Source organism: Hippichthys cyanospilos, chromosome 5, assembly GCF_059441005.1.
Source record: "Hippichthys cyanospilos isolate Australia breed blue-spotted pipefish chromosome 5, RoL_Hcya_1.0, whole genome shotgun sequence".
In the NCBI taxonomy this organism is placed as follows: domain Eukaryota; kingdom Metazoa; phylum Chordata; class Actinopteri; order Syngnathiformes; family Syngnathidae; genus Hippichthys; species Hippichthys cyanospilos.
This window is the reverse complement of record NC_142373.1, coordinates 15,746,956-15,768,642: the sequence shown is the minus strand read 5'-3', so window position 1 is coordinate 15,768,642 and position 21,687 is coordinate 15,746,956. Positions and strand designations below refer to the sequence as shown.

Sequence of the window (21,687 nt, the reverse complement as noted above, 5' to 3'; positions counted from 1 at the left end):
ACTTTAGAGAGCCTTCTTCGTTATAGGCTGCAGTTCTTACATCGTTATTTTGTTTACAAATGGTTCAATAACATTTTCTCCAATATGGCCCTAATGCCCTTTAATTGTTTTGGACAAAGTATGAAATCTCTTTATTTGCATTTTAATATGTAGCAGCGAATAGTGAATAATCTTCGATTGGGGCAAAAAAATGGATTATGATTCCGACTTGTCTTTGTTCGTAGGCGGCTCGGTTTGTGATAGCATGGCCGGACTGTGTCTTTAAATAGGGCGGATGGGGCTGGCACACGCCGGTCTCACGTGCTCGGAGCCCGGTCACCTGCCAGCAGCAGGCCCGACCTTCACCACTACAGTGCAGAATAAACACCGCGTCTTTGTGGCCGCGCCCCGTTGAACCGCTACCACGTTGACGGAACGGGATCGAACATTACTTCATCAGCAGAAAAAGTTTTCATCTTGGATTTTTGTGATCAGATTAAGAAGATAGAATCTAGAATTTAGCTGTGTTTGTTTTTTTTAACCTCTGATGCTAGATAATTACGGCGATTACCTGTCATGTATTTTTAGTCCCTCCCCACTCCCCCCCTTTATTCAGTGACATGGTATCCTCCATTTAAAGGGGCTGGGCTAACCAGACCGGATTATCAGAGAACGACAACTTCGAGGCGGGCTTAGTTGGATGTCATCAGAACATCATTAAACTGTTTAATTAAAAACGTTCTCACCCAAATTACAAGCGATTATACGAATTTAATAAGAAGTTAAAAAAGTTGGACAATGTCCACACCGGCGAGAAGGAGACTCATGAGAGATTTTAAACGGTGAGTGGCTTGTTTACATGTCGCTCGTAATGATTTGTCAAAAACGGCTAAGAGAAAGCAAAAGTCCCGTAAAAAAGACGAAGTTTGGATGTGCTCGTTTGCGTGAATAAACGCTACTAGTGACGTCATTAGAGTGAACCATTTTTGTTGGCGGAGACTCGAAACTCGGAAGAAATTCAGAAAACAAAAGTAAGCCGCCCGCGTGTTTACCAAGTTTCGAACGAGCTAACCTTTAGCCAATGGTAAGCAAGACAAAATGTTTGAACATTTTTTGTCTAGCCTATGTCGCCGTTTAAGTGTTCTGTCGTGAACATTTGTTTAATAAGTAAACAAGTGAGCGATGGCGGAAGTAAGGCAACACTTTGCCAGGCGGATGTGGATCATTTTACCGTTTGCTTTTTATTTCAATTTGTAACTAAAGCATCCAGATAAACGTTCGGGAGATTCGCCCTCTAAGTATCAAATTAAGTTTTATTGGCTTTTTTTTTTTTTTTTTTTTACTTTAAAAAAGGTTCGTAAAACATGTTAACATGGTTAAGGGGCTTCTCATTTCATTGTTGTAAATTTGCAACGCCTGCCTGGAAAGGATTTAAGATTTTACATGCATCTATAATGACAAGTACCAGTCAGTAGGAAGGATTTTAATTTGTGGATTAAAATGAATTTCCTTCATGTTTGCTTGTGCAGATTACAAGAGGACCCCCCGGCTGGTGTCAGTGGAGCGCCATCTGAAAATAATATTATGGTGTGGAATGCTGTCATTTTTGGGTAAGCCATCTTGTGTGGAACACATTATTAGCTCCTTGATTTAGGACCAAGTTTGTAAATCACTTTAAATTGCACTCATCTAAACCGTAGTCTCTTGACATAGGAGTAACCTGACTTGTGAATTTTGTATTGTGCATTTATTTATTTATTTTTTTTACTTGGGTTGCCTGCAAAACTATCTTACTACATTATGAGCGCTAAATGGAGGCGGAAAAGTCACGGTTGATATTTACTGTAAAACATAAGGGAATCACACCGTCAATTTAACTCAACCATGATGAACAAATTTAGTGCCTTAATGCTTACACTAAGTGCAAAACGCCTTAAACCACGGCTCAGAGGTCACATGAAGGAATAGAAATTCTCATGTGGGACAATAAGGTAAATTTATGGTATATAACTTCAAAGCAATTTGTGTCAATTCCCAGCAAATAGTGGCAGTCAACTGTAAATAGTTTTGTGTGTGTGTGTGTGTGTGTGTACACAATTCAATTTAGTCATCAAATTAATGCGAGACAATAGAATTAACTTTTTACTGCTGGAGTGAGCAAAATAAGTGTACAATCTCATTAGTTAGTTCATTGACTTTTTTTTTTTTTAAGTTTTGTGGAATTTTGAATACACAATTATGATGTGTTTCAGCCCTGAAGGAACTCCATTTGAAGATGGTAGGTGTTTTCATTCCTGGACAATGACCGATACCTCAGAGATTGTATCATGAGACATGACTAAATCATTGCTGTCCGTTTTTGACGAAAGGTACATTTAAACTCATTGTTGAGTTCACCGAAGAATACCCCAACAAACCTCCCATAGTGCGATTTGTGTCAAAGATGTTTCATCCTAATGGTAAGAATGTCACTTTGCTTACTGCACACATTTGTACAAAATATTATGGTAACGCTAACGAAGAAAAAATGGCATTATAATAAAGGTTTTACGAAATTGGAAATATTGCACCATGCTGTCACTGTAAATAAGAATGTCTACTATAAAACTATTTAATAATTATCTAAGTTTTAACATTAACTTTTGGCAAAAAAGCAATATAAATAACTTTGAATAAATGCCTAAACGTTAACTTCTAAGCCTGTTCTTTGGCGTCATTTGCATCACAGCTTTACTCCGGCTATTTTTACCCGCTCCCCTTGCAGTCTATGCAGACGGCAGCATTTGTCTGGACATCCTCCAAAATCGATGGAGCCCCACCTATGACGTGTCTTCCATTCTCACGTCCATCCAGGTAAGGATTTTTTCTCGATGACACTTGACTCGCCGGCCCATCGAAAGGCAAGCGAAAAAGCGCCCCCGCGGTGTCCCCCGCAGTCGTTGCTGGACGAGCCCAACCCCAACAGTCCGGCCAACAGCCAGGCGGCTCAGCTCTACCAGGAGAACAAGCGCGAGTACGAAAAGAGAGTTTCGGCCATCGTGGAACGAAGCTGGCGAGACAGTTGACCCGCTTGAGGGTGTGTGCCCTTTGCTCAATCTCTATTCATCTTTTCGTTTTTTTTTTTTTCTTCTAATCCTTTTATGCACTTTACCTTCAATGTCCCTTTATAGGATTTTTTTGTTCTTGCCTGCCAAGAGGGAATTTTGTTTTCAATATCGCGGATTGTCCGCGCTTACTCGGATGGCGTTTAACGTCACGGTCGCGTTGTTTCCCATTGGGAAGTTTGCCGCGGCGGACTACCAACAATGTTATGCCAGCTCACCATTGTGAACTGAAACCGTCTGTTGCATGCATGACACAAAGAGCAAACGTGACCACTTCCCTCTTCAATACTCATGTATGTATATAAGAAAGCTGCATCTGAATATATGTACAGATTTTGCACCGGTTGGCTCACCTGTTGTTTTTCCTCCAACACTTGCTCATAAAAAACAAACATAGGCAAATTAGATGCACTTGCAGTGTTGCATCTAAAATGACTCTTGTGAAATGCTTTTTGAGTAGCTAAATTTAGACTTGTTACATGTACCTTTCCAATCCTTTGCCGCATTATGTAATGTCTCCACATGAGCACAATTAAGGGCATCATGTTACACTTGTTGGCAGCATGGTGAAGGAGTGGCCTGCCTGCCTCAGTTACAACTTAACTCTTTAAGTGCCAAGCGTTATCGGAAAAGGCAACCCGCCGATGACATCTTTCTTACCTATGGAGGGCAACTCTCCCGTCAAACGCTCACGTTTCTTTTCTTCTTGTATGATATTGGACTCCAAAGGATCGAAATATAGTTTTCGATTTTTAGAACAGTGGGCTCCACCATACCGCTGAAAAGCTTCTTGACACAACGCGCTTAGTTGAAAGGCAATTTATTGAACTGGACACAGTTGAATGAGAGATGCCGCATGTACGTGCTAGCGAAATGGCTGAGCGCTCGCTAAGCGTGGCCATTGTGCAAGGGTGGAGAAGCTGGATGAACATTTGGTCCAGCGTTATTGAAACAAACCACTTATAGCAGTGATGTCCAAACAAAGGTGATGGTTGCTCACCCTCCGAAGGGCACCCCGCGCGGGGCTGGAGATTTGTGAGCATATTTACACTTCAGAGGCATCTTGGGACACAGTCCCCACCCCTGCTTCAGAACAACGACAAGGAGGCGGTCTTAGAAAAATAACTATTTACAGGTCTTTTCAGTAAGAACGCAGACAAAACCTAGCGAGCATAATCATAATAGTAAAAATGCGGAGCCGAGTTTTTGGGGCGGGGCTACCTGTTGTACGCCCGCTCCTTCTTGGCCCTCTCCAAGGCTTTGTCCATGGTCTTCTCATTCTCGCCACGACACTTGGGGCAGTACCACTTGCCTTTGGGCTTGTGATGGAGGCCCACGCAGGAGAAGTGGAACCACTCAATGGGACACTCGTCGTTGTCGCAGCCTATCATCTCGCCGTAGGACACCTGCTCGCACAGGCAGTACGTGGGCTCGTCGGGGTCGATGGGCAGGTCCGGCGGCGACACCTCGCGCTCCGACTTGCCCTTGGAGCGCTTCTTCTTCTTGGACGACGTCTTTGCTCTCTTCTCCCGGGACGCCCCGGCGCCGACGTCCTCGGCGGCGTCCGGGCCGCCGTAGCTCTCCCTGCTCTCGCCGTTCTTCTGCCGCCTGGAGCGTTTGCCGCCGGCCTTGTCCCCTCCCGCCGAGCTCGGCGGGACCTCGTCTCGCTTCTTGTCGTGGTGGCCCGTTTTGCTCGGGGCGGCGGCGGACGAAGACGAGGACGACGTGATCATGGACGCCGCCGCGCCGGTGCTCGCCAACGACGTCGGCGTGGCGACGTGGCTCTCCGGCGCTTCTTGGGAGGAGACCAGGAGTTCGGAATGCCAGTCTAACTGCCGGGTTCGGTTCTCCACCAACTCCACCTGGAACAAGGTATTTTGTCGTGCTGTGCCCTAAAAAGGAAAATGGCGGCGGTCCGGTTATTGCAGGAGACAAACCATTTGTCCGGCGATCTGAATCTTCTCATCTCCCAGCTCCTGGCTGCGGATCAGAGCCCTCTGGATGGACAGCTGCAGCTTGCGTCTCTGGGGTGAGTCTGATTCCTTGCGATACCGTTCGTACGCATCCTCCAGCTCCTTTAAAACGTCTGCCGGAGGAAAAAAAAAAAGAGGACGTGTTATAACTATTGTTCGTACATGGCGGAGGCCTTTCAATGCCATTTTTTAAATGTCACATTCATGCCAATTATTGGGAATCTCTGTCCTGTTCCTTCAGACTTCTCACCCACACCTACACAAAAGTTTCAAAACAGCTTACACCAGTTTTTTTTTCCATTATTTGAAATATGCAGTATATCATAATCATTAAATAAACAGCCATAAATTTGTCTGGCAATGCATGTGTATGACAAAAACAAATGGTTGAAAGATGAATTGGTGAACAAAGTGCATTTTGACCTTGATATCTGGCATCAATTTCCTTCATAAGGGACACGCTTCTCTGCAAATCAAACGGTAGTGACTCCACCAGGTCCAAATATTCTTCGACATAATTGACGACAACGTGGCCTGGGTCGCCATTTGTGGCGTTCAACATCGTGCCTCCAATCTTCTTTTCACATACACCTCCACCTGGGGGAAAAAAAACAACATTTTATACCTTTTTTTTTTTCGTTAAAATGTTTACGATTAATGTTCTGTATATTTACATGTACCGGTTCAGTTAATCAAAACGTTGCTGGTTTAATAAAGGTTTTTGCTTATTTCATGCACTTTGATGCAACTTTTTTTCTATTTGAGACTATTTTATGACAGTGCAAACCCCGTGAACAGTAAACATTTGTTAAAGTTAATTTAGATCTATATTTTTCTATATTTTTCTGTTAATGTTAAACCTTCAAGCAAAAGGAACCAACAACATTTACACAGTATTTCTCCATCTTCTAACCATTATCTTTTTTATAGATCAAGGTCTTAATTATGGTTCCCGTTTTTCTCTTTCCTGTTTTCCTCTTTCCTATTTTACAAAATAAGACAGACTGGGTTACGCCAAATGAAAAAAAGGAGGAGGGGCTAAGTGACTTGTTCATTGATTCGCTGTACTGTACTCCATCGACAGACACAGCAGGTGATCGCAACAAATCAAACTTAACGTCTCTTTCGACGCAATTCCTTCCCAAGACGGTTGTAATGTCAATATATATTTAGTACTTTATTTGTGTACGTAACCTCAAAAGCCGCCCCCCCCCAGACACACACAAGAATAAAGCGAGGCTAACGTGAAGCTAGTAGCTACTTAAGCTAGCTGGTTAGCCCGTTTCCCGGCGATTTGAATGAAATAAACCAAACAAATGAGCAACATTCGGTGTTAGTTTGAAAGCTCGCAACGTTTAAAATATTCGACTCCATTTGGAATTAGCGTGTTCCACAGTGACGCCTGGTGTGCGGTAGTTAAGTGGATGAAAGCCGTCGCTAGCCCTTTCATCGAATTGACGCCTCAAGTCCAATAACAAAAATAATGTTCGCTTGTCCCTGACAACCGGTTTTATGTCCTACAAGTCTGAATAAAGCGTCTCGGGATGTTTTACTTGGAGCTTTGCTTCTCAAAGTTTCCTATGTACTGGTTGAACTTAAATCAGAGTCGGTCGTACGTTAGAGTTGGACCAAAAGGGAGAGCAACATCCATCCATGCCTTTCTTCTCAATGTACTCTGAGAGAAGGCTCGGCAAATCATCGGATATGCGATCCCGGACATTAGTATTTGAATTCTCAAAATAACGTTTCTGTTTTTCTTACTTTGTGTTTGTAGTTCGCGTTACGTTTTATCCCTGGAAAGCAAAAGTAAGCATTCTGTTTCCATTCAAAGCGAAGCCTACCTGTGCGTGTACATGTGGTGGTCCTTTCCCCCCCCAGCAAACAATAATCTGCCCTTAGCGTCAGATCAAATAACGAGCTTCGTAAACGTGAACATCAGCAGTGCAACGTTTAAGTTAGCGACTGGAGCAGCTAATGCTAACAGTTAGCTCGGGGAGTGCGCATGTGCGTAGCGCCCGCCTCAAGCGCCACTTTCTGAACATTCAAAACCTTTCCGTTGCAATCGATCATTCTCATGTGCAAACGTTGAATATACATGAATAGTTCACGTTAGTTAAACCCTGGGTGTTCCCGGAATTTTCACTAACCTTGTCTTATCATCGTCCATTTTGAGCCGACTTTGAAAGGGTCATCACGTCATCAAATATATTTATATGTCAATCAGTTATGTGTCATTATTAGAGTAGCGTGGCTCGGCGGAGGAGTGGTTAGCACGTCCGCCTCACAGTTCATAGACCAAGTTCAAATCCAGCTGGCTCTGGCCCTCCTGGGTGGAGTTTGCATGTTCTCCCCAAGCCAGCGCTTCCTCCCACAGTCCAAAAACACGCATGGCAGTTGTATTGGACATCATGACTTGTCCTTAGGTGCGTGAATGCTTGCTTGTCTCTGTGGGTGTCCCCCATTTACTGCCGAAGTCAGCTGGCTTTTCCTTTGATATTACACGTAAAAATGCCTTCGTTGGGTCAAAATTTTCTCAAATGATAAATGCACAAATATGCATTTGATCCACGTCTGTTTAGATACGGAGTCAATGCTGCCACCTAGCGGCGAACGCGACGCGTTTTTTCCCCCCTGCAGCACTCTCGTTCCAAAGAAAATGAGTCACATTAAGTCGTGTTTTTAATTGTTGTCATTAAAAAAACATCGCTTTCAGTTATGTACATATTATTTTCCATCACTATGGTGGTCTCGGGAAGACTTGAAAAAACAGCCAGGGAAGCTTATGTTTAAATATACGAAGAGGTATAACGCCACAGATCCTTTGTGTACTTTTCAGTCAAAATATTTGACTGAAAGGAATTGTTGGGTGCACAGAATGAGAAATGGACCAAATGTCATACTGCTTCTTTTTTTTAAGTATGGAAAAAGTCAGTGTTCAACTTTCAAATAGATTTTTAAAGACTGGGCCAATCTCGTGGATCATGTCCGAGGTGGTGGTGGATCTGCCGTGTCGCTGGAAGGCTTTTCTGTTGCACTGTCTGGTGAGTGAAGACGCCCCCATCGCTGCCACCATTGAAGGGTTTACCCTGCCGTAACACAACAACGACTGACTTGTCAATCATGCATGCAATGAAAAAAAATGTTTACTTGCACGACCGAATGACATCCAAGGACCGGACTTGGACACCCCTCGTTCACAGATTGACATTCAAGCCCTACCTCGGACGTGTCTTAGTCCGGTCCCTGGGAACCCCGTCCAGCCTGTTTTTGAGATGTTTCCTCAAACGCACCAGATTCAAATGCTCAGCTAATAAGCAAGCTTTGCAAAAGTCCGATAACAATCATGTTTCCGTGAATCAGGTGAACCGGATGAGGGTTACATGGAAAACAGGCTAGATAGGGGCTTTCGAGGACCGGACTTGGGCACCCAATATTATGCAATATTTTAGCCTCCTAGTGTTATTTCTTTGGTATGCTTTTCCTTTGATATCACTCATCAAAAACATCTAAAAGGGTTAAAATTTCCCCCCCGGGTCTAGTGCGCATTTCTATCACCATGTCCAATCACGCGTCTGGAGCACCCACCCTGCGATCAGTCCTGCTTGCGATGCAGCGTGAGCCCAGTGCGCTAGCACGCCAGCAGATCCGGACAGGAGATCACCTTGTCCTCCACATCGCCTGCCGCTCCCCTCTGTACTGCACGCCACCACTGCAAAAACATTAAGGTGACAGACACGCCACGCTCTCAGTCACCGTCGCTGACACGAAGCCTCATCCAGCGGTCGGCTCAATGCAAACCTGTGCTACCGTCCGCAATCAGATCCTTCTCTCCTTTGAGCAACACGGTGATGTTCCCCATGGTTTCGCTGAGCTGCAGGACGCTGCTACGGTGATCGCCGCCGTCCACAGCCTTGTGTTGCTGAGAGGAAAACATGCAGCCGGAATCGAAACACTTTGGCGCAGAATCCATCACTCACCAGTGTCTCGTACAGCCGCGTGAACTCCATGAAGTTGGGGGTGATGATGCCCTTTTGGTAACCCTGAATAACAGACGGCTGCTTTGTGACCAGCCATAATCCGTCCTACACAAACAAAGAAAAAGCTCGCTAGGACATTGTTAACCCAAGACGACGTTGATCGAGACCAATACTGACGGCGTCGATGACGATTGGAATTTCTCTTGCTTTGGACTTCTCGATCACCTCCTGCAAGGAAGAAATGCAAAATCTTGGTTAAAGAGATATTGGATTAAACACTAAGTAGTGATCAATTATCCCCAAGCATCTTTTTAAGGGGCCGCAACAGAAAAAGTCAACTTTTTGGAGTTTTTATCCATGTTCAAATGTTGATTTCTCACCCTAACCCGCATGTGTCAAAATCAAGGCCAGGGGGCCAGATCCGGCCCGCCAGATCATTTGACGTGGCCCGCGAAAAGCTGATTAATTATTCCAGCACCCTGACAGAAACTATAAAAACAATGTGGCTCACAATAACAATAACTTTGATACCCCTGCCTAAATACTCCCAAAGTTTACCGTAATTACCCAAATAATAAGACAAACTTAAAGCTACCAGGCAAAGTTGATGTGCGGGTCATCCACACCGTAGAATGGTGTTGAAAAGAGCTTTCAATTGCGTATCAGGCTTCAGTGTTAAGGTGAATGTATTCACATTTGTAGTGATGTACAAAATTAAGCTTTTTGGGACATTTGGGGCTATTTCCTTGGAAAATGGCTGGGAAGCTTCTATAAGTTAGTGACCTCTGGTGGCAGAAACAAGCTCTGCAGTTGCGGTATTTGCGTTGTTATTGATTGCCATTTCATTTAGCAATAATAGAGGCCAAGCTCATGTTGATGGTTGCATTTTCTAATCACTTCGTTTACGCTGCTTGTGCATGAGCAGATACAGTATGTGACGGGTATCAAATTTGATCCACAATAGCAGGAGGCCTGATCCTGATCTCAAGGTATCCAATGACATGCTTTTTGTCTGGTTTGTGATGCATATCCAGATTGTGTCATTGGAGATAGAGGGGAAAAAAAACAACATAATTGTGTTACTTTGAAGCATGGCGAGTAAATCCAACCTTATGTATGTAACAGAATCCCCAGCATGTGAAAAAAAAAAAAAAAAAATCATCCGGTCTATATTAACGCAAACATATTAGCTCTTACTTCCATGTTGTAGTTAAATGCATGCAAATATGCCGTACATGCCTTGGCCGTTTTTAATAAGAAGTCCTCTCTTCCTAGACCAGGTCCCACCACAAGGCTATGTAGTCTCGGGAGCCATTTTTCAATCTCCTCCACTGCGTTTGGGCTGTCCCTTTTCAAGGTACACAAACACGCATTGAAGTTAGATAAACACACAATACAAATGTGACACAATCAACGTGATTTAAGGGCATCCTCTAAAGATGAATCCCCCATATTTCAGAATCGACCCACAACTTTTAAAAAAAAAATAAAACTCCAGTGGTCGATAATCGTGGTGGACTTTTGGTGCAATTTAGCTTTTTTTTTTTTTAAGTGTAACCCCCACGAATACCAAGGGACCACTGTATAGCCAATAGAACCTTAATTAAAGTGTCACTGTAAGATTAAGCTATGGACAGCAGGAGTGTTTACTGTCGCATTTACCGTAATGCCCCTACAGCTCCCACGGGAACATGGGTAAAATAAATGCAACAATAAACACTCCTCCTGCTGTCAGTAGCTATAACAGACAAGGCGACATCCGGAGGAGTGCCGCTCCACACGTAATATTTAAGGATAACTAGACCTACGATTGTAATTAAAACATACTGTTGGTCGCTAAGAACACTTTTATTGGCACCTTTTTGAAATTTATAATTATTTAATTTTTTCATTTTTAATGAGAAACGGTCGAAATCTTACACAGTATCCCTTTAAAACAAGGCATTTCCCTCACTCTGAAAACAAATGAAAACCACCAGAAAAAAAAAGGCAACAAGAAATAACTGACATGAAAAATCCAACACTATTAGCATCTCGGTAACAAATGATTGGAATTTACAGTTCGGATTTTTTTTTTCTCCTCCTAAAATGTAAACAAATCAGAAGCCAACCAACTGTCCTCACGCTCTTTTCTCCTACAACCATCCATTCAGTGTCATCTGACGAAAGCGATTACACTTTATCCTCATCATTCTTAACCGTGACCAAAGTGTGACAGGAACTGAATATTGTACTGCCATCTGGCTGCGGGATCAATTGACACAAACAGTGTACTCACAGGACAGGATGAACGATGAGCTCAGGGCTGTAGGATTTGATTACGGCCGCGGCGTCTTTGGTGCAGAACACGTGAGACAAGTCGGCACCCTGGAGACGAGACAAAGACGTCGCGCCGAGACCGAGTTGCGTGCAAAAATAGACGGCGGCGGCGTTTGGCGCTTACCACTTTAAGTGCAGAGATGGCGGCAAAGTAGGGCGCTCCGGTGTAGCTTGAAGGTATAGACGCAAGCATTAGAGGAAGACGTCAAACGTGTTCAGTCGAGAAATGAGATCCAAAACTGCCCGCGCGGGCGACATACTCCTGGCATCCGCCGACGATCCCGATCCGGCCGTCTTGTCCCTTGTGCTTGTGGCCCGACAGCGGAGGGACTATCTTCTTGACTAGCGATAGGACGTGCTCCTCCATGCCCCCGTCACACGTGGGGGCCAGGCTGTAGCGCCGCTCAAAAACTATAGAAATACAACCAGGTTGAAACACGCTCTGCTTTTCAATTTACAATCGCTAACACCCGTATTTTCCACAATATAAGACGCACCTAAAAGCCTTTCATTTTCTCAAAAGCTGGCAATAGTCTAGGTTTCCGGGTCACATACTGTATTTAGATCAGCCTCGGACCAGTAAATGGGCTGCAAAGTCTTTACATCGCATTTTGTAACTGGGCTACTTTTTTGGAATCGAAACCCGTTGCGGGTACTAGCAAATGCGAGTCGAGTGGAGTCAGGTAGACTTCTCACTGGCCCTAACCCTTGGCGAGAGAAAAACGGAAAACGTGCAGGATAGTCGTCCTCCGGGACTGCGGTTCGACACCTATGCACTAGTAGTTCAACCTTGCGATTTCTGTTTGGATAGGAAGAAAAAAAAAAATTGATTGGTTTTCTTGCAATGGCAGCAATTTTTTTTGACTGTATTAATGACATGGATCAATTTATTTATTTTGCATGCTGCTATTTCCCCTGTGTAAAATGTGCATGCGGATCTGGTTTAATTAAACTCATTCCATTCCAGGGACAAGTTTTCAATTTTTTTTTTTTAAGAGTCTGGACATTCAATCCCAGATATTTAAGTATCTGGGATTTAATGCCCGGACTCATAGAAAAAAAAACAACAACATGAAAATACACCCCTGGCTTTTGGAGTCCTAACAAGCAACTAAAAAGGGGGAACTTTGTGAACACCCAGCATGTCTTGTAAATAGCCATTTGTCAGCAAATAAACCAACAAACAACCCCGAATGGAAGTCATCGTCAGATAAAATACTCATGGAGAAAAAAAAAAAAAAAACAACAACTCATCGTTGAGCGAGAGCTGCGCCACAACCTGCTGAGCGCACAGGAGACAGCTCCACTAATACCTAACGGCTGAGAGTCCGGCTTGAACAGCTGAGCCTGCTTGGCCGAGGCGCCCGTCGGGGGCGAGGGCTGGCGGGGCGTGCGCGACGGCAAGGCTTGGGAGAAGGCGGGGGCGTGGCCGTGGGGGGGCACGCCGCTTTTGGAGTGGGGAGGCGGCCCCGAGGCCGGCCGGGCGGAGGAGACGCTGGAGAACATTTGGCCGAGCATCTGGAGCATGTGCAGCTCCCTGGCGTGCTCCGCCTCCCGCCGGTTGTCCTCGGCCTGCAAGCGGCGCTCCTCCATGCGGTAGAAGTTGTCCTCGGCCTGCGAGCTCTGCTTCAGGAACTGCTCCATTAACCTCTCCATGGGGAAGTTAGCGCGCCGCCGCCGCCGCTGCTTGGGTGTGGAGGCCGAGCAGTTTGCCGCCAACTGGCCGCTGTTGACGGGTCTTTCTGATGTACCTGAAGGGGACGCCAGACATTTTGATTGGAACATGTACTCTAGAGACTCTGGGTTAACTTCCTTTGGCCCACCTGACGACCTCTCAGCAAGTCTGCACAATTAATAAAAGCTTAAATGGCGACGGATTAGTTCCAGGTTCACAATTTTGTTTGGAACCCCCCCAATCCAGAACGGATTGCGTTAAACCGGATCGACTGAGCTCGTCCGTCCCGCATTCCGTATTCTAATCGGCAATTTTCAATATGTAGTAACTCAACTGTAGCTTCGACTCAAAACACGACACCGCGATAAGGGTGAACTTTGAGGCATGTGCGCACTTACTGTTATTTCCCACCGTGACTTTAACCGGGATGGGGATGGGGATGCTGGGGTACTCCAGCTTGACTTCGGTCTCGGCGGGGAAGGGGCAGTCTCCGGCACTTTCGGAGTAGACGTCCTGAGCATCCTCCGCATCCTCATCCAGGCCGTCCACGGCCTCCTCCCCTCCCGGGCCGCCGTCGATGAACTCTTGGGGGTCAAGGGCGGGCCGGTTGCTCAGGATCCGCTCCATGGTGTCGTAGAACTTGGCGATTTTGTGATATTGCCTGTTGTTGCGCAGATTGCCCTCCTTGGCGAGCAAGTATTGTCTTTTGAGGCTCTTGATCCGCACCCTGCACTGCTCGGGCGTGCGCTCGAAACCCATCGCCGCCAGGCGCCGGGACACGTCGCGGTACACGAAGCTGTTGCGGAAGTTGCCGTCCAGCGCCTCCTGGACGTCCTGCTCCCCCCAGATGTTCAACAACGTCCTAGTCTCCGCGTCCGACCACAGAAAGCCGCGCGTTGTGTTGTTGAGCAGCATAGTCGAGCCTCCACTAGTTGGGATGGATGCAGTTGGCCTGCTTCTCTACCTGTGCCGTCTCCGAGAAAAAGGGGGGAAAAGAAAAAAAAACCTCTGGCCGGCTCCCTACACGAGTGGCGTCTTGAAAAGGAGAAAACCTGCGTATTGTTCAAATGAGGGCGCATTTGCACGTCGAATCTCGGCGCTCTAGCTAAACCTTGCCATGTTTATCCGTTCGCGTCGTTTGCAAAAATGCCCAAGCTGGGAAGTTTCCCCATAACTGAGCGAGGACCAGCTATCCGAAAGAGTCCCCTTCGTTAGCCCAATTTTGGCGAAATTACCAAACTGACCCCAGATCGGTCCTCCGAGGGAGTCGGCGTTCGCGTCATACCCCTGGTTTACACGGTGTCTGCGGGGTCCTAATGACCCCCGAGTGCAGTCCGAGCTAACAGCACGGGCGCAAGCCGTCAATACTTCGGTAAAGCACCCAACAGATGATAAAAACGCCACAACAACGAAGCGAAATACATTAAACGCGCGGTCTCACTTTACCTTCCATGTTCAAACAGAGCAACGTGGCGAGAACGGACACTGTGGTGGTGACAAACAAGAAGGCGAGGGTCTGAACGGGCTGCGGCATGTTGTTGTCATTCATTGTTTGTTTACTGACATGCTTGCAGCCAACGCGAAGGTTTTCCCCCACAGGAAGATCCGATATGGTGCACACACTTCTTACCTAGATTCCAAGTGCGTACCACCGCTGTCAAATGTGCGCAAACACGTCCGGTCATGAGGCTTTACTTAGCCACAGCAATACAGGAAGAAATAGTTCATGATGCCTTTAAAGGCTACTCGGAATTTTCTAAATTTTTATGACGCAAAGCTCGAGTTCTATTTATAACTCGTTTTTCTGTTTCCTTGAGGGTTCATGATGCCATTAAAGGCTCCTCGAAATTTGCTGAATCCGCAAAAAAAACAAAAACAAAAACAGAAAAAAAAGCAGGGCGAATTTATGACGCAAAGCTCGAGTCCTATTGATAACTCGTTTCATTTTTTTGCGATTGTTTGACGTCTGTATGGAGGTGCTATTTTTGTTGACACTTTTCCTTGGTCAATATACCTGTGAACGAAGAACGTCAATAAAAATATTAGTAGTACACAGTAGTCTGTGTATATACAGCATATTGTAACAACTAAATAAACATGTTTATGAGACTTCATTGAAACAAATTGGAATAAATATCAAGAAACATGTTACCTTTCTTCTTGTATACAAATTAAAGAAACTCAACGTAAGAACCACAATCTATTAAGAACAATTTAAAACGTGAATTTTTTTATTGGCTTGGTCAATATTGCTTTTTTCCTTTCATTTATATGAAGGTGTTGCGATTACTTTATTTTCATCAGTGATGTCAGAGTAAAACTCACGAGGCTTCATTTTATTGGTCGTTTCAGGATTTACTGTTCCTCATGTTTGTCCAAATTTTTTCCCGATACGGAAAATAGAAAGATGTGAGGGCCACTCGAATGTTTTGCTTTCATTTTAAATGATCAAAAAGTAAAAACCAATCAAGCTCTACAATTTGCCTATACAACGTACGTAGTTATATAAAAAAAAAAACATTTTTCTATACTTATAACACTGTCTACCATGAAAACAAAATATTTTTCACTTTTTAAAAAAAGCACTGCGGACAATGTCAAAATGTACTTTTCATTTATGCCACGGGGCGTCATAGTTTGGACACCGCTGCCCTGCCTCAATCCTCAAAAGTGCGTTTTGCATTTAGCTTTTTCTTTCACGTTGTTTATGACATCATAAGTGTATCAGCAGTGCCAAAGATGAAAAGTGTACCTTCACCTGCTGATTCTGTCTCCCCTTTTCAGTTTCACGTTTAAAGTCTGACATTGAACAATTGACTATGACATGTTTTTGAGAAAAAAAAGTATCTTTCCCGGTGTCCATTTGATTTTTTTTATTCCATTTGGGGGGAAAAACAAACATCCATCCTTTAAAATATGAAAGGCAACTTATTTAATGACGTCGACTTGAAAAAGAGCCATTATCTTTACAAAAAGCGAAGAGTGCCTTGAAGGGGGCGGGGCTCCGGCGCAACCTGCCAGGCGTGATTGAGGACCAAGTTCCCCAATTTCACTTCCTGTTTCACCTCAACTTGTCGTCGCTGGCGCGGATTTCACGATGGGCCGCCGCGCGTAACGGTTTGCCACGCTAAACATGGCGATCGTCCACCTAACGCTCGTGAATTCCACGAGCTAAAATCGCCCCTGTCTTCATATCGCGGCGGCGGCGGTGAAAATACCCGGCCCGTCGAAGATGAAGAAACCCGACGTGAAGGTGGTGCTCTTAGGGGACATGAACGTGGGCAAGACGTCTCTACTCCACAGGTACACGGAGAGGAAGTTCAAAGACACCATCAGCACAGTCGGAGGGGCTTTCTTCCTCAAGCAATGGGGGCCTTACAACGTCTCCATATGGGACACCGCCGGTAAAGTACGATTCCTCTCAAAAATCTTGGTACGAGTAGAATGGTCCTTCGGGTAAGCCGATGCGAGATCATCGTAGTGTAAGCAATCGCTTGCATTTGACTTACAGACTGTTGGGCCGTATTTGGCGGACTTGCGTCCCTCATTGGGACTCGGTGGCTCAAGGTTGACCTGGTTCAGTAAGTGTGTCAAAGCCGTGTTTTTTTTTGGATCTTTCCCTGTTCCTCTTCGCTCACATGACATGTCATGACAGGAAGACCTTATGCCTCAGACAGCTATTTCCACAAGCACAAGAATCTCTTATTAGTCCTCGTTAGTCTTCGGCATCTATATTCTCTTTACCTCAATAGATTTATATCACAGGTGCGTACCCCCCCCCCCCCCCCCCCCCCACCACACACACACACACACACACACACACACACACACACACACACACACACACACACACACACACACACACACACACACACACACACACAACGGACATCCAGTCCCAACCAGATTGAGTCATTTCATGATGTGGAAACGTTGGTCATTTACTTCATCCGGGACCGTGTTTGCATGCATGGAAAGGGGGAAGCGCGTTATTATTTTCACAAGTTGATGCTCGGAATATTCATGTTTCAAAATACTAAAATCCCCAGAAGGGGAAAACTAATGAAACCAAAACTTGTTTTGAATAATGTAGCCGTCACTTTCTGTTTTATAAGCAAAGAACAAACATCAATTCTGAGTCAAATGATTTTCGACCACATTGCCCTTTTTGTTGTTGTTGTCATTTTTCAGCTATAGCTGAGCTATTTTCAAATACTGTTTGGCCTCATTTTTAATCAGTGTTTGGAAACCATTTTTGTTAGTATCTTTTTCTTCAACTGGAAAACCAAATTACATTTTAAAGTCATTGTCCTGTATTTCTCTTGTAGGGCTGCTGATCTCGAGACTGGGTATTTATTCGATCAGATATTTTGTGAATTTTTGGGCGGTTGAAAAGTCAAGAAGTCAAGGCAGGTTTTGGGGGAAGGTTTTGGGGGAAAAGAAACATTTCAAAAATCTCTCTTTTGAAGTTTTTGCCTCTCTCTGATTTCAAAACTTGCTTCAAATTGATTGGCAGCCCTTTGACTATAAAGTACAATGTGTGTCACGCTAGAAGTGAGTTTGACGCCCCTGTTGCACTCCATTACCAAAAGAAAAAAGATGGGGTGCCGCGCGGGGACGAGAAATCTGGCGGCGTCGTAATCTGGCGAGCTCGGATCCCGGTCCGGCAGTCCAGAGGCGGCTTCGGGCATTGAACCTCCGTTGTCCCCCCAGGGCGGGAACAGTTCCACGGCTTGGGCTCCATGTACTGCCGCGGCGCCGCCGCCGTCATCCTGACGTACGACGTGACCAACTGGCAGAGCCTGGCCGAGCTGGAGGAGCGCTTCCTGTGCCTGACGGACACGGCCAACCGCGACTGCATTTACGTGGTGGTGGGCAACAAGGCCGACCTGACGGACGCTAAAGCCCAGCTGTGTGAGGAGACGGCGGACGGCGAGGAGGAGGAGGGGTCGGCCGCGGCGCCGCCCGCCCCCGTCCCGGCCGCCACCTATCCCAAGCAGGTCACCCGAGAGGACGCCTTGGCCTTTTACGGGCGGATCCTTCGCTACAAGGGCTCGGACGAGCGGAGCAGCCTGCCCGCCGAGAAGATGTGCTTCGAGACCAGCGCCAAGACGGGCTACAACGTGGACACGCTTTTCGAGGCGCTCTTTGAGCTGGTGCTCCCCTCCATCCTGAGGAAGAGGAACGAGAACCGGGCCTCCGCCGCCGTGGACTTGGAAGCGCCCGCCAGGGGCGGCGGCAAGCGGAGCCGATCCGCCTGCTGCTAGGACGCAAAAAGAAAGCCTTTCAACTGGTCCAGGTACTCACGTCAAACAAAGAACGCGCCGGCCTTTGCCGCCTCGTACGCCACGGGCGTGGAACTCCAGTCCTCGAGGGCCGCCATCCCGCATCTTTTCAAACCTTCTCTCTCAGACACGCCTGGCTGAAACGATTGGGATCGTTTTCATGCTCCTGGAGAGCTCGCCGTTTGAATCGGTTGTGTTGGGGAGAGAAAAGCGGAAACCAAGCGAGATACCGGCCCTCAAGGACTGGAGTTTGACACCTTTGTCTTATACCGCACCAGGACCAGAGTTTGACGCCTATGTCTTATACCGCAGGTGTGGAATTCCAGTCCTCGAGGGCTGGTATCCTGCATATCCCCAAAGAGAATATTAGGAGCTTGCTAAAAAGCTCATCAGATGCGTTGGGGAGAGAAAAGTGCAAAACAAGCGAGATAGCGGCCCTCAAGGACTGGAGCTCCACACCTAAGTCTTACGCTGTGAAGCGGCATCCACTGGACGTTTCAAGTCTTCCCTTAGACGAAAGCAGATGTCTGCTTATGATACACGCCTCAGAATCCGCAATGTGATTTTCACTAATTTCTGCCTTTAATTACCGTCTTTCATAAATGTTTCCATAGATCGGACTTAAAACGTTATTAACGGCCATATCATGGACTATGATATGTAACCTGTCGATTTGCTGAAGTAATGTCGCGCTGCTCTGTTGAACTTTTAAGCGAAGCGTCACGATAATAAATATTTTTATTTAGCTGCGCTTCATCAATGAAATCACTCAAGGACTCTTAGAAAAAAAACATTTAATCTTTTACGTCATAATGCAGTGATAATGTATTTCATCAAATGAGTGTATATTTGAAGGATAATTATCGGATGTGTTTCCAAACGGGATCAAATGAACCATCAGCGTACACAAAATATTTGACCCATAAATGCTCTTAATTCATTGAGAAAATGGAACATCATTATTTTTTTCTACACTTAGAACAGGACTAGAACACGAATGGGGAAACAAGTGACGGAGGGGCCGCATAGGACAACCAGCAATGTCTGCCACCTAGTGGTGAATGGTTGCGGTGAACACATGAAGCTTCATGAAGCATGCTCAGCACAAATTTCAATTCATTTCCACGGCACTGGCCTTCATCTTTAGCCCAACACTCCATTTAGAGCAGATGTCCCTACGCCGGTCCACAGCCCGGGATTGACCACCGGGCCGCACCGTTTGGAACTCATTTAGTTGATCCTTTAACAGGTGGAGATCCGTGCTTTGTCTGGCTTGCAAAAATCTGCATGTAGTTGATGCCTATTAAAAGGCGATGCGCATGCATTTAATTTTTTTTTTTACAAATTGCAGTTACGCATGCCTGCTCTAGAAAGACCATATAAAAACTGTAAAGTCCCCCGATAGGAAAAAGGTTATCCAAGGACCTTGGATCTAGGTCCACGCTTGTTTACATTCTGTCCGCCTGGCAGAAGAATTAATCATTTGCGGATTTGCTAAGTTGAAAAGTGAAGCGGAAATTACATTTCTCTGCAGTTGAGTTCACATTCTGTAAATCATTGTGAAACCTTTTTTTTTTTTTTTTTTTTTTTTTTTGAGTCAAGGTAGACTTTTTGGAAAAATCCCGAGGCACACCACAAGCTGAAAATGTGAAAACTTGAAACTCTGTAGTCTATATTAACAATGTGAAGCAGGGGTGTCAAACATATGGCCCACGGGCCGGTCTCATGGGTTTAATCCGGTCCGGATTTTGTCATGTAAAGTATAAAAACGATCTGAATTTTTTCAGTCAATGAAAAACTTGAAATGTTTTATGATTAATAGTAATGCTGATGTTTTATGATTAATAGTGATGTTGTGCTTGTACTATATTGGACAGTATTAAAGAGAATACTGAATCTGAAGTTGTTTTTTTAAAGTTCTATAAATATATATGCTATGAATTTATTGGTCCGGCCCACTTGGGAAGAGATTTTCCTCTATGCAGATCACAAACTTACACGACTTTGACACCCCTGATGTAATGAGTACCGTTCACCAATAGGTGGCAGCGCAGTACTTTGAGATAAGGAGTGTCAAGCTCATTCTAGTCCCGGCCATTTTATAGCCACAACTTCCCTCATTGGGCCGATATGCTGAGGAAACCAAGTCCGTTTGAAATCGTGTCGTGGCGTGTGTTGATAATCCACCTCTTAATTGAAAAAAAAAAAAGCAGGATATTTCAATAGAAATTGAACAAAAACTCCTTGTATTGAACTGTTTATTAAAATGACTCTAGAACTGAAAAGTCAATGAACAAAATAAAGCTTTTTATTTAGTGCTAACAGTTACTACGAGACTGTGATAGTTTTCTTCAAGTTTGGCGAGCCGGATTCAGAAGCTTAATGGGGCCGCACATGGCCCACGGGCCAAAGTTAGGACACCCCGAGCTTGTGCGGGCAAACGTTTTACTCCGCAAAGGCTTCTCAAATTTGACTGGAGCGCCGGACCGGCAGCAAAGAAAAGGAGTGTTTTGATGATCCATCTCAATTGAAAAGTCTTTTTTTTTTTTTCAATGGAAAATTGACAAACCCTGACGGATCATTTCTTCAAGTTGGGTGGGCCGGATTCAAAAGTTTAAGGGGCCTCATATGGCCCGCGGGCCCTAGTTTGCCCACGCCCACTGTAGACGATAACCTCAACGTTCGAATCAGTGCATTTCTGCATACGATGGATTGCAGTAAAGATGACGTGGAAAGTAATCGTGGCAAGTAATACGCATAACAATAGTTAGTGGCTTAAAAGATAAAAGGCGGATGCGGTGCGACGGCAGCAATGAAGAGTCTGTGTGATCGCCTGAGGTAATAAGTTAAAAAGGGTAAGCACCATTACGCACGAAGAAGCAACGTATTTGTTTCTCAAGGCGCCAAACTGTCATTGCTTACGTGAGCTCCCCGACCTGCTGTTGCGCTTTACGCCGACGGCCGAGGCCACTTCACAAGTTCTTCATGCACACCTGGCAGCGGCTGATGCGCGACAGGAGCTGGCCCGCTTTGAGCGTCTCTGCCGCCGGCTCGGCGTGGAAAGAATCCTCGATGGACGTGAGCCAGAAGCTGTGCTTGTTTGCAAAGTAGTGACACGTGCCTTTGGCGCCGTTGCACTCGATGAACGGCGACGTCCGGAAGTCCTCCAGGCAAGATCCGGGCGACGACAGCGACTGGCCGCCGCCTTCGTTTCCCGCCGCCGTGTGCTGCCGCCAAAAAGGTGATTCCTTTGTCATCCCGGTACCAAAATGCGCATTTGTGTATCGACCAAAATCTCATTTTTAAGGTACCCTTTATAGGTCGCGCGCATATTTTTGAGAAAAAAAGGCGTCCCGTATTTGTGGAATCGCGGTA

At 45.5% G+C, this 21,687-nt stretch overlaps 5 protein-coding genes across 9 annotated transcripts in view; 2 read left to right on the top strand and 3 right to left on the bottom strand.

The window, feature by feature from the left end:
- Window positions 1-649: 649 nt before the first annotated feature.
- Window positions 650-3,423, top strand: ube2al (ubiquitin conjugating enzyme E2 A, like). 2 transcript variants are annotated; one of them, XM_088415557.1, is made up of 7 exons: window positions 650-821; window positions 1,509-1,589; window positions 2,232-2,257; window positions 2,349-2,438; window positions 2,744-2,832; window positions 2,916-3,055; window positions 3,150-3,423. In XM_088415557.1, exons 1-6 carry the CDS (start codon window positions 778-780, stop codon window positions 3,042-3,044), a joined length of 459 nt encoding a protein of 152 aa, XP_088271683.1. In that variant the 5' UTR covers window positions 650-777; the 3' UTR covers window positions 3,045-3,055; window positions 3,150-3,423. The 2 variants fall into 2 exon arrangements, with proteins under 2 accessions (XP_088271683.1, XP_088271682.1); XM_088415556.1 differs by having other exon boundaries at window positions 2,916-3,423.
- A 463-nt stretch (window positions 3,424-3,886) lies between these two features.
- On the bottom strand, window positions 3,887-7,376 carry ing1 (inhibitor of growth family, member 1). Of its 2 annotated transcripts, none has more exons than XM_088415554.1 (4): window positions 7,204-7,376; window positions 5,480-5,653; window positions 5,021-5,169; window positions 3,887-4,945 (listed from the first exon to the last, which is right to left on the bottom strand). In XM_088415554.1, the coding sequence occupies exons 1-4, from the start codon at window positions 7,214-7,216 to the stop codon at window positions 4,301-4,303; spliced, it is 981 nt and encodes a 326-aa protein (XP_088271680.1). In that variant the 5' UTR covers window positions 7,217-7,376; the 3' UTR covers window positions 3,887-4,300. The 2 variants fall into 2 exon arrangements, with proteins under 2 accessions (XP_088271680.1, XP_088271681.1); XM_088415555.1 differs by lacking the exon at window positions 7,204-7,376 and adding an exon at window positions 6,898-7,060.
- Window positions 7,377-7,722: 346 nt separating this feature from the next.
- Window positions 7,723-14,442, bottom strand: naxd (NAD(P)HX dehydratase). Its single transcript, XM_088416008.1, has 11 exons — window positions 13,426-14,442; window positions 12,666-13,103; window positions 11,613-11,763; window positions 11,477-11,522; window positions 11,312-11,400; window positions 10,273-10,381; window positions 9,211-9,261; window positions 9,034-9,138; window positions 8,855-8,975; window positions 8,642-8,765; window positions 7,723-8,142 (listed from the first exon to the last, which is right to left on the bottom strand). Exons 1-11 carry the CDS (start codon window positions 13,940-13,942, stop codon window positions 7,992-7,994), a joined length of 1,902 nt encoding a protein of 633 aa, XP_088272134.1. The 5' UTR covers window positions 13,943-14,442; the 3' UTR covers window positions 7,723-7,991.
- A 1,585-nt stretch (window positions 14,443-16,027) lies between these two features.
- Window positions 16,028-20,208, top strand: rab20 (RAB20, member RAS oncogene family). Its single transcript, XM_088414265.1, has 2 exons — window positions 16,028-16,431; window positions 17,741-20,208. The coding sequence occupies exons 1-2, from the start codon at window positions 16,260-16,262 to the stop codon at window positions 18,292-18,294; spliced, it is 726 nt and encodes a 241-aa protein (XP_088270391.1). The 5' UTR covers window positions 16,028-16,259; the 3' UTR covers window positions 18,295-20,208.
- col4a2 (collagen, type IV, alpha 2) overlaps window positions 19,090-21,687 on the bottom strand; it is a 38,128-nt gene continuing 35,530 nt past the window's right edge. For all 3 annotated transcript variants that reach the window (XM_088414260.1, XM_088414261.1, XM_088414263.1), the window contains one exon: window positions 19,090-21,539. In XM_088414260.1, coding sequence (XP_088270386.1) covers window positions 21,285-21,539 — 255 coding nt within the window. In that variant the 3' untranslated portion in view covers window positions 19,090-21,284. The remainder of the gene's footprint in view (window positions 21,540-21,687) is intronic.

Bases quoted from the DNA above. Each gene is read 5' to 3' on its own strand.
- ube2al (XM_088415557.1), top strand. From the start codon at position 778: ATGTCCACACCGGCGAGAAGGAGACTCATGAGAGATTTTAAACG. The intron at 2,258-2,348 runs GTAGGTGTTTTC...TTTTGACGAAAG, and splicing joins AGGAACTCCATTTGAAGATG to GTACATTTAAACTCATTGTT. The intron at 2,439-2,743 runs GTAAGAATGTCA...CTCCCCTTGCAG, and splicing joins AAAGATGTTTCATCCTAATG to TCTATGCAGACGGCAGCATT.
- naxd (XM_088416008.1), bottom strand. From the start codon at position 13,942: ATGCTGCTCAACAACACAACGCGCGGCTTTCTGTGGTCGGACGCGGAG. The intron at 10,382-11,311 runs GTGAGTACACTG...TACCTTGAAAAG, and splicing joins CTCATCGTTCATCCTGTCCT to GGACAGCCCAAACGCAGTGG. The intron at 8,976-9,033 runs GTGAGTGATGGA...TTTTCCTCTCAG, and splicing joins CGCGGCTGTACGAGACACTG to CAACACAAGGCTGTGGACGG.
- ing1 (XM_088415554.1), bottom strand. The intron at 5,170-5,479 runs GTCAAAATGCAC...TTCCTCCGGCAG, and splicing joins AATTGATGCCAGATATCAAG to ACGTTTTAAAGGAGCTGGAG. The intron at 4,946-5,020 runs GTTTGTCTCCTG...ACCTTGTTCCAG, and splicing joins TTCAGATCGCCGGACAAATG to GTGGAGTTGGTGGAGAACCG.
- rab20 (XM_088414265.1), top strand. From the start codon at position 16,260: ATGAAGAAACCCGACGTGAAGGTGGTGCTCTTAGGGGACATGAACGTG. The intron at 16,432-17,740 runs GTAAAGTACGAT...TTGTCCCCCCAG, and splicing joins CTCCATATGGGACACCGCCG to GGCGGGAACAGTTCCACGGC.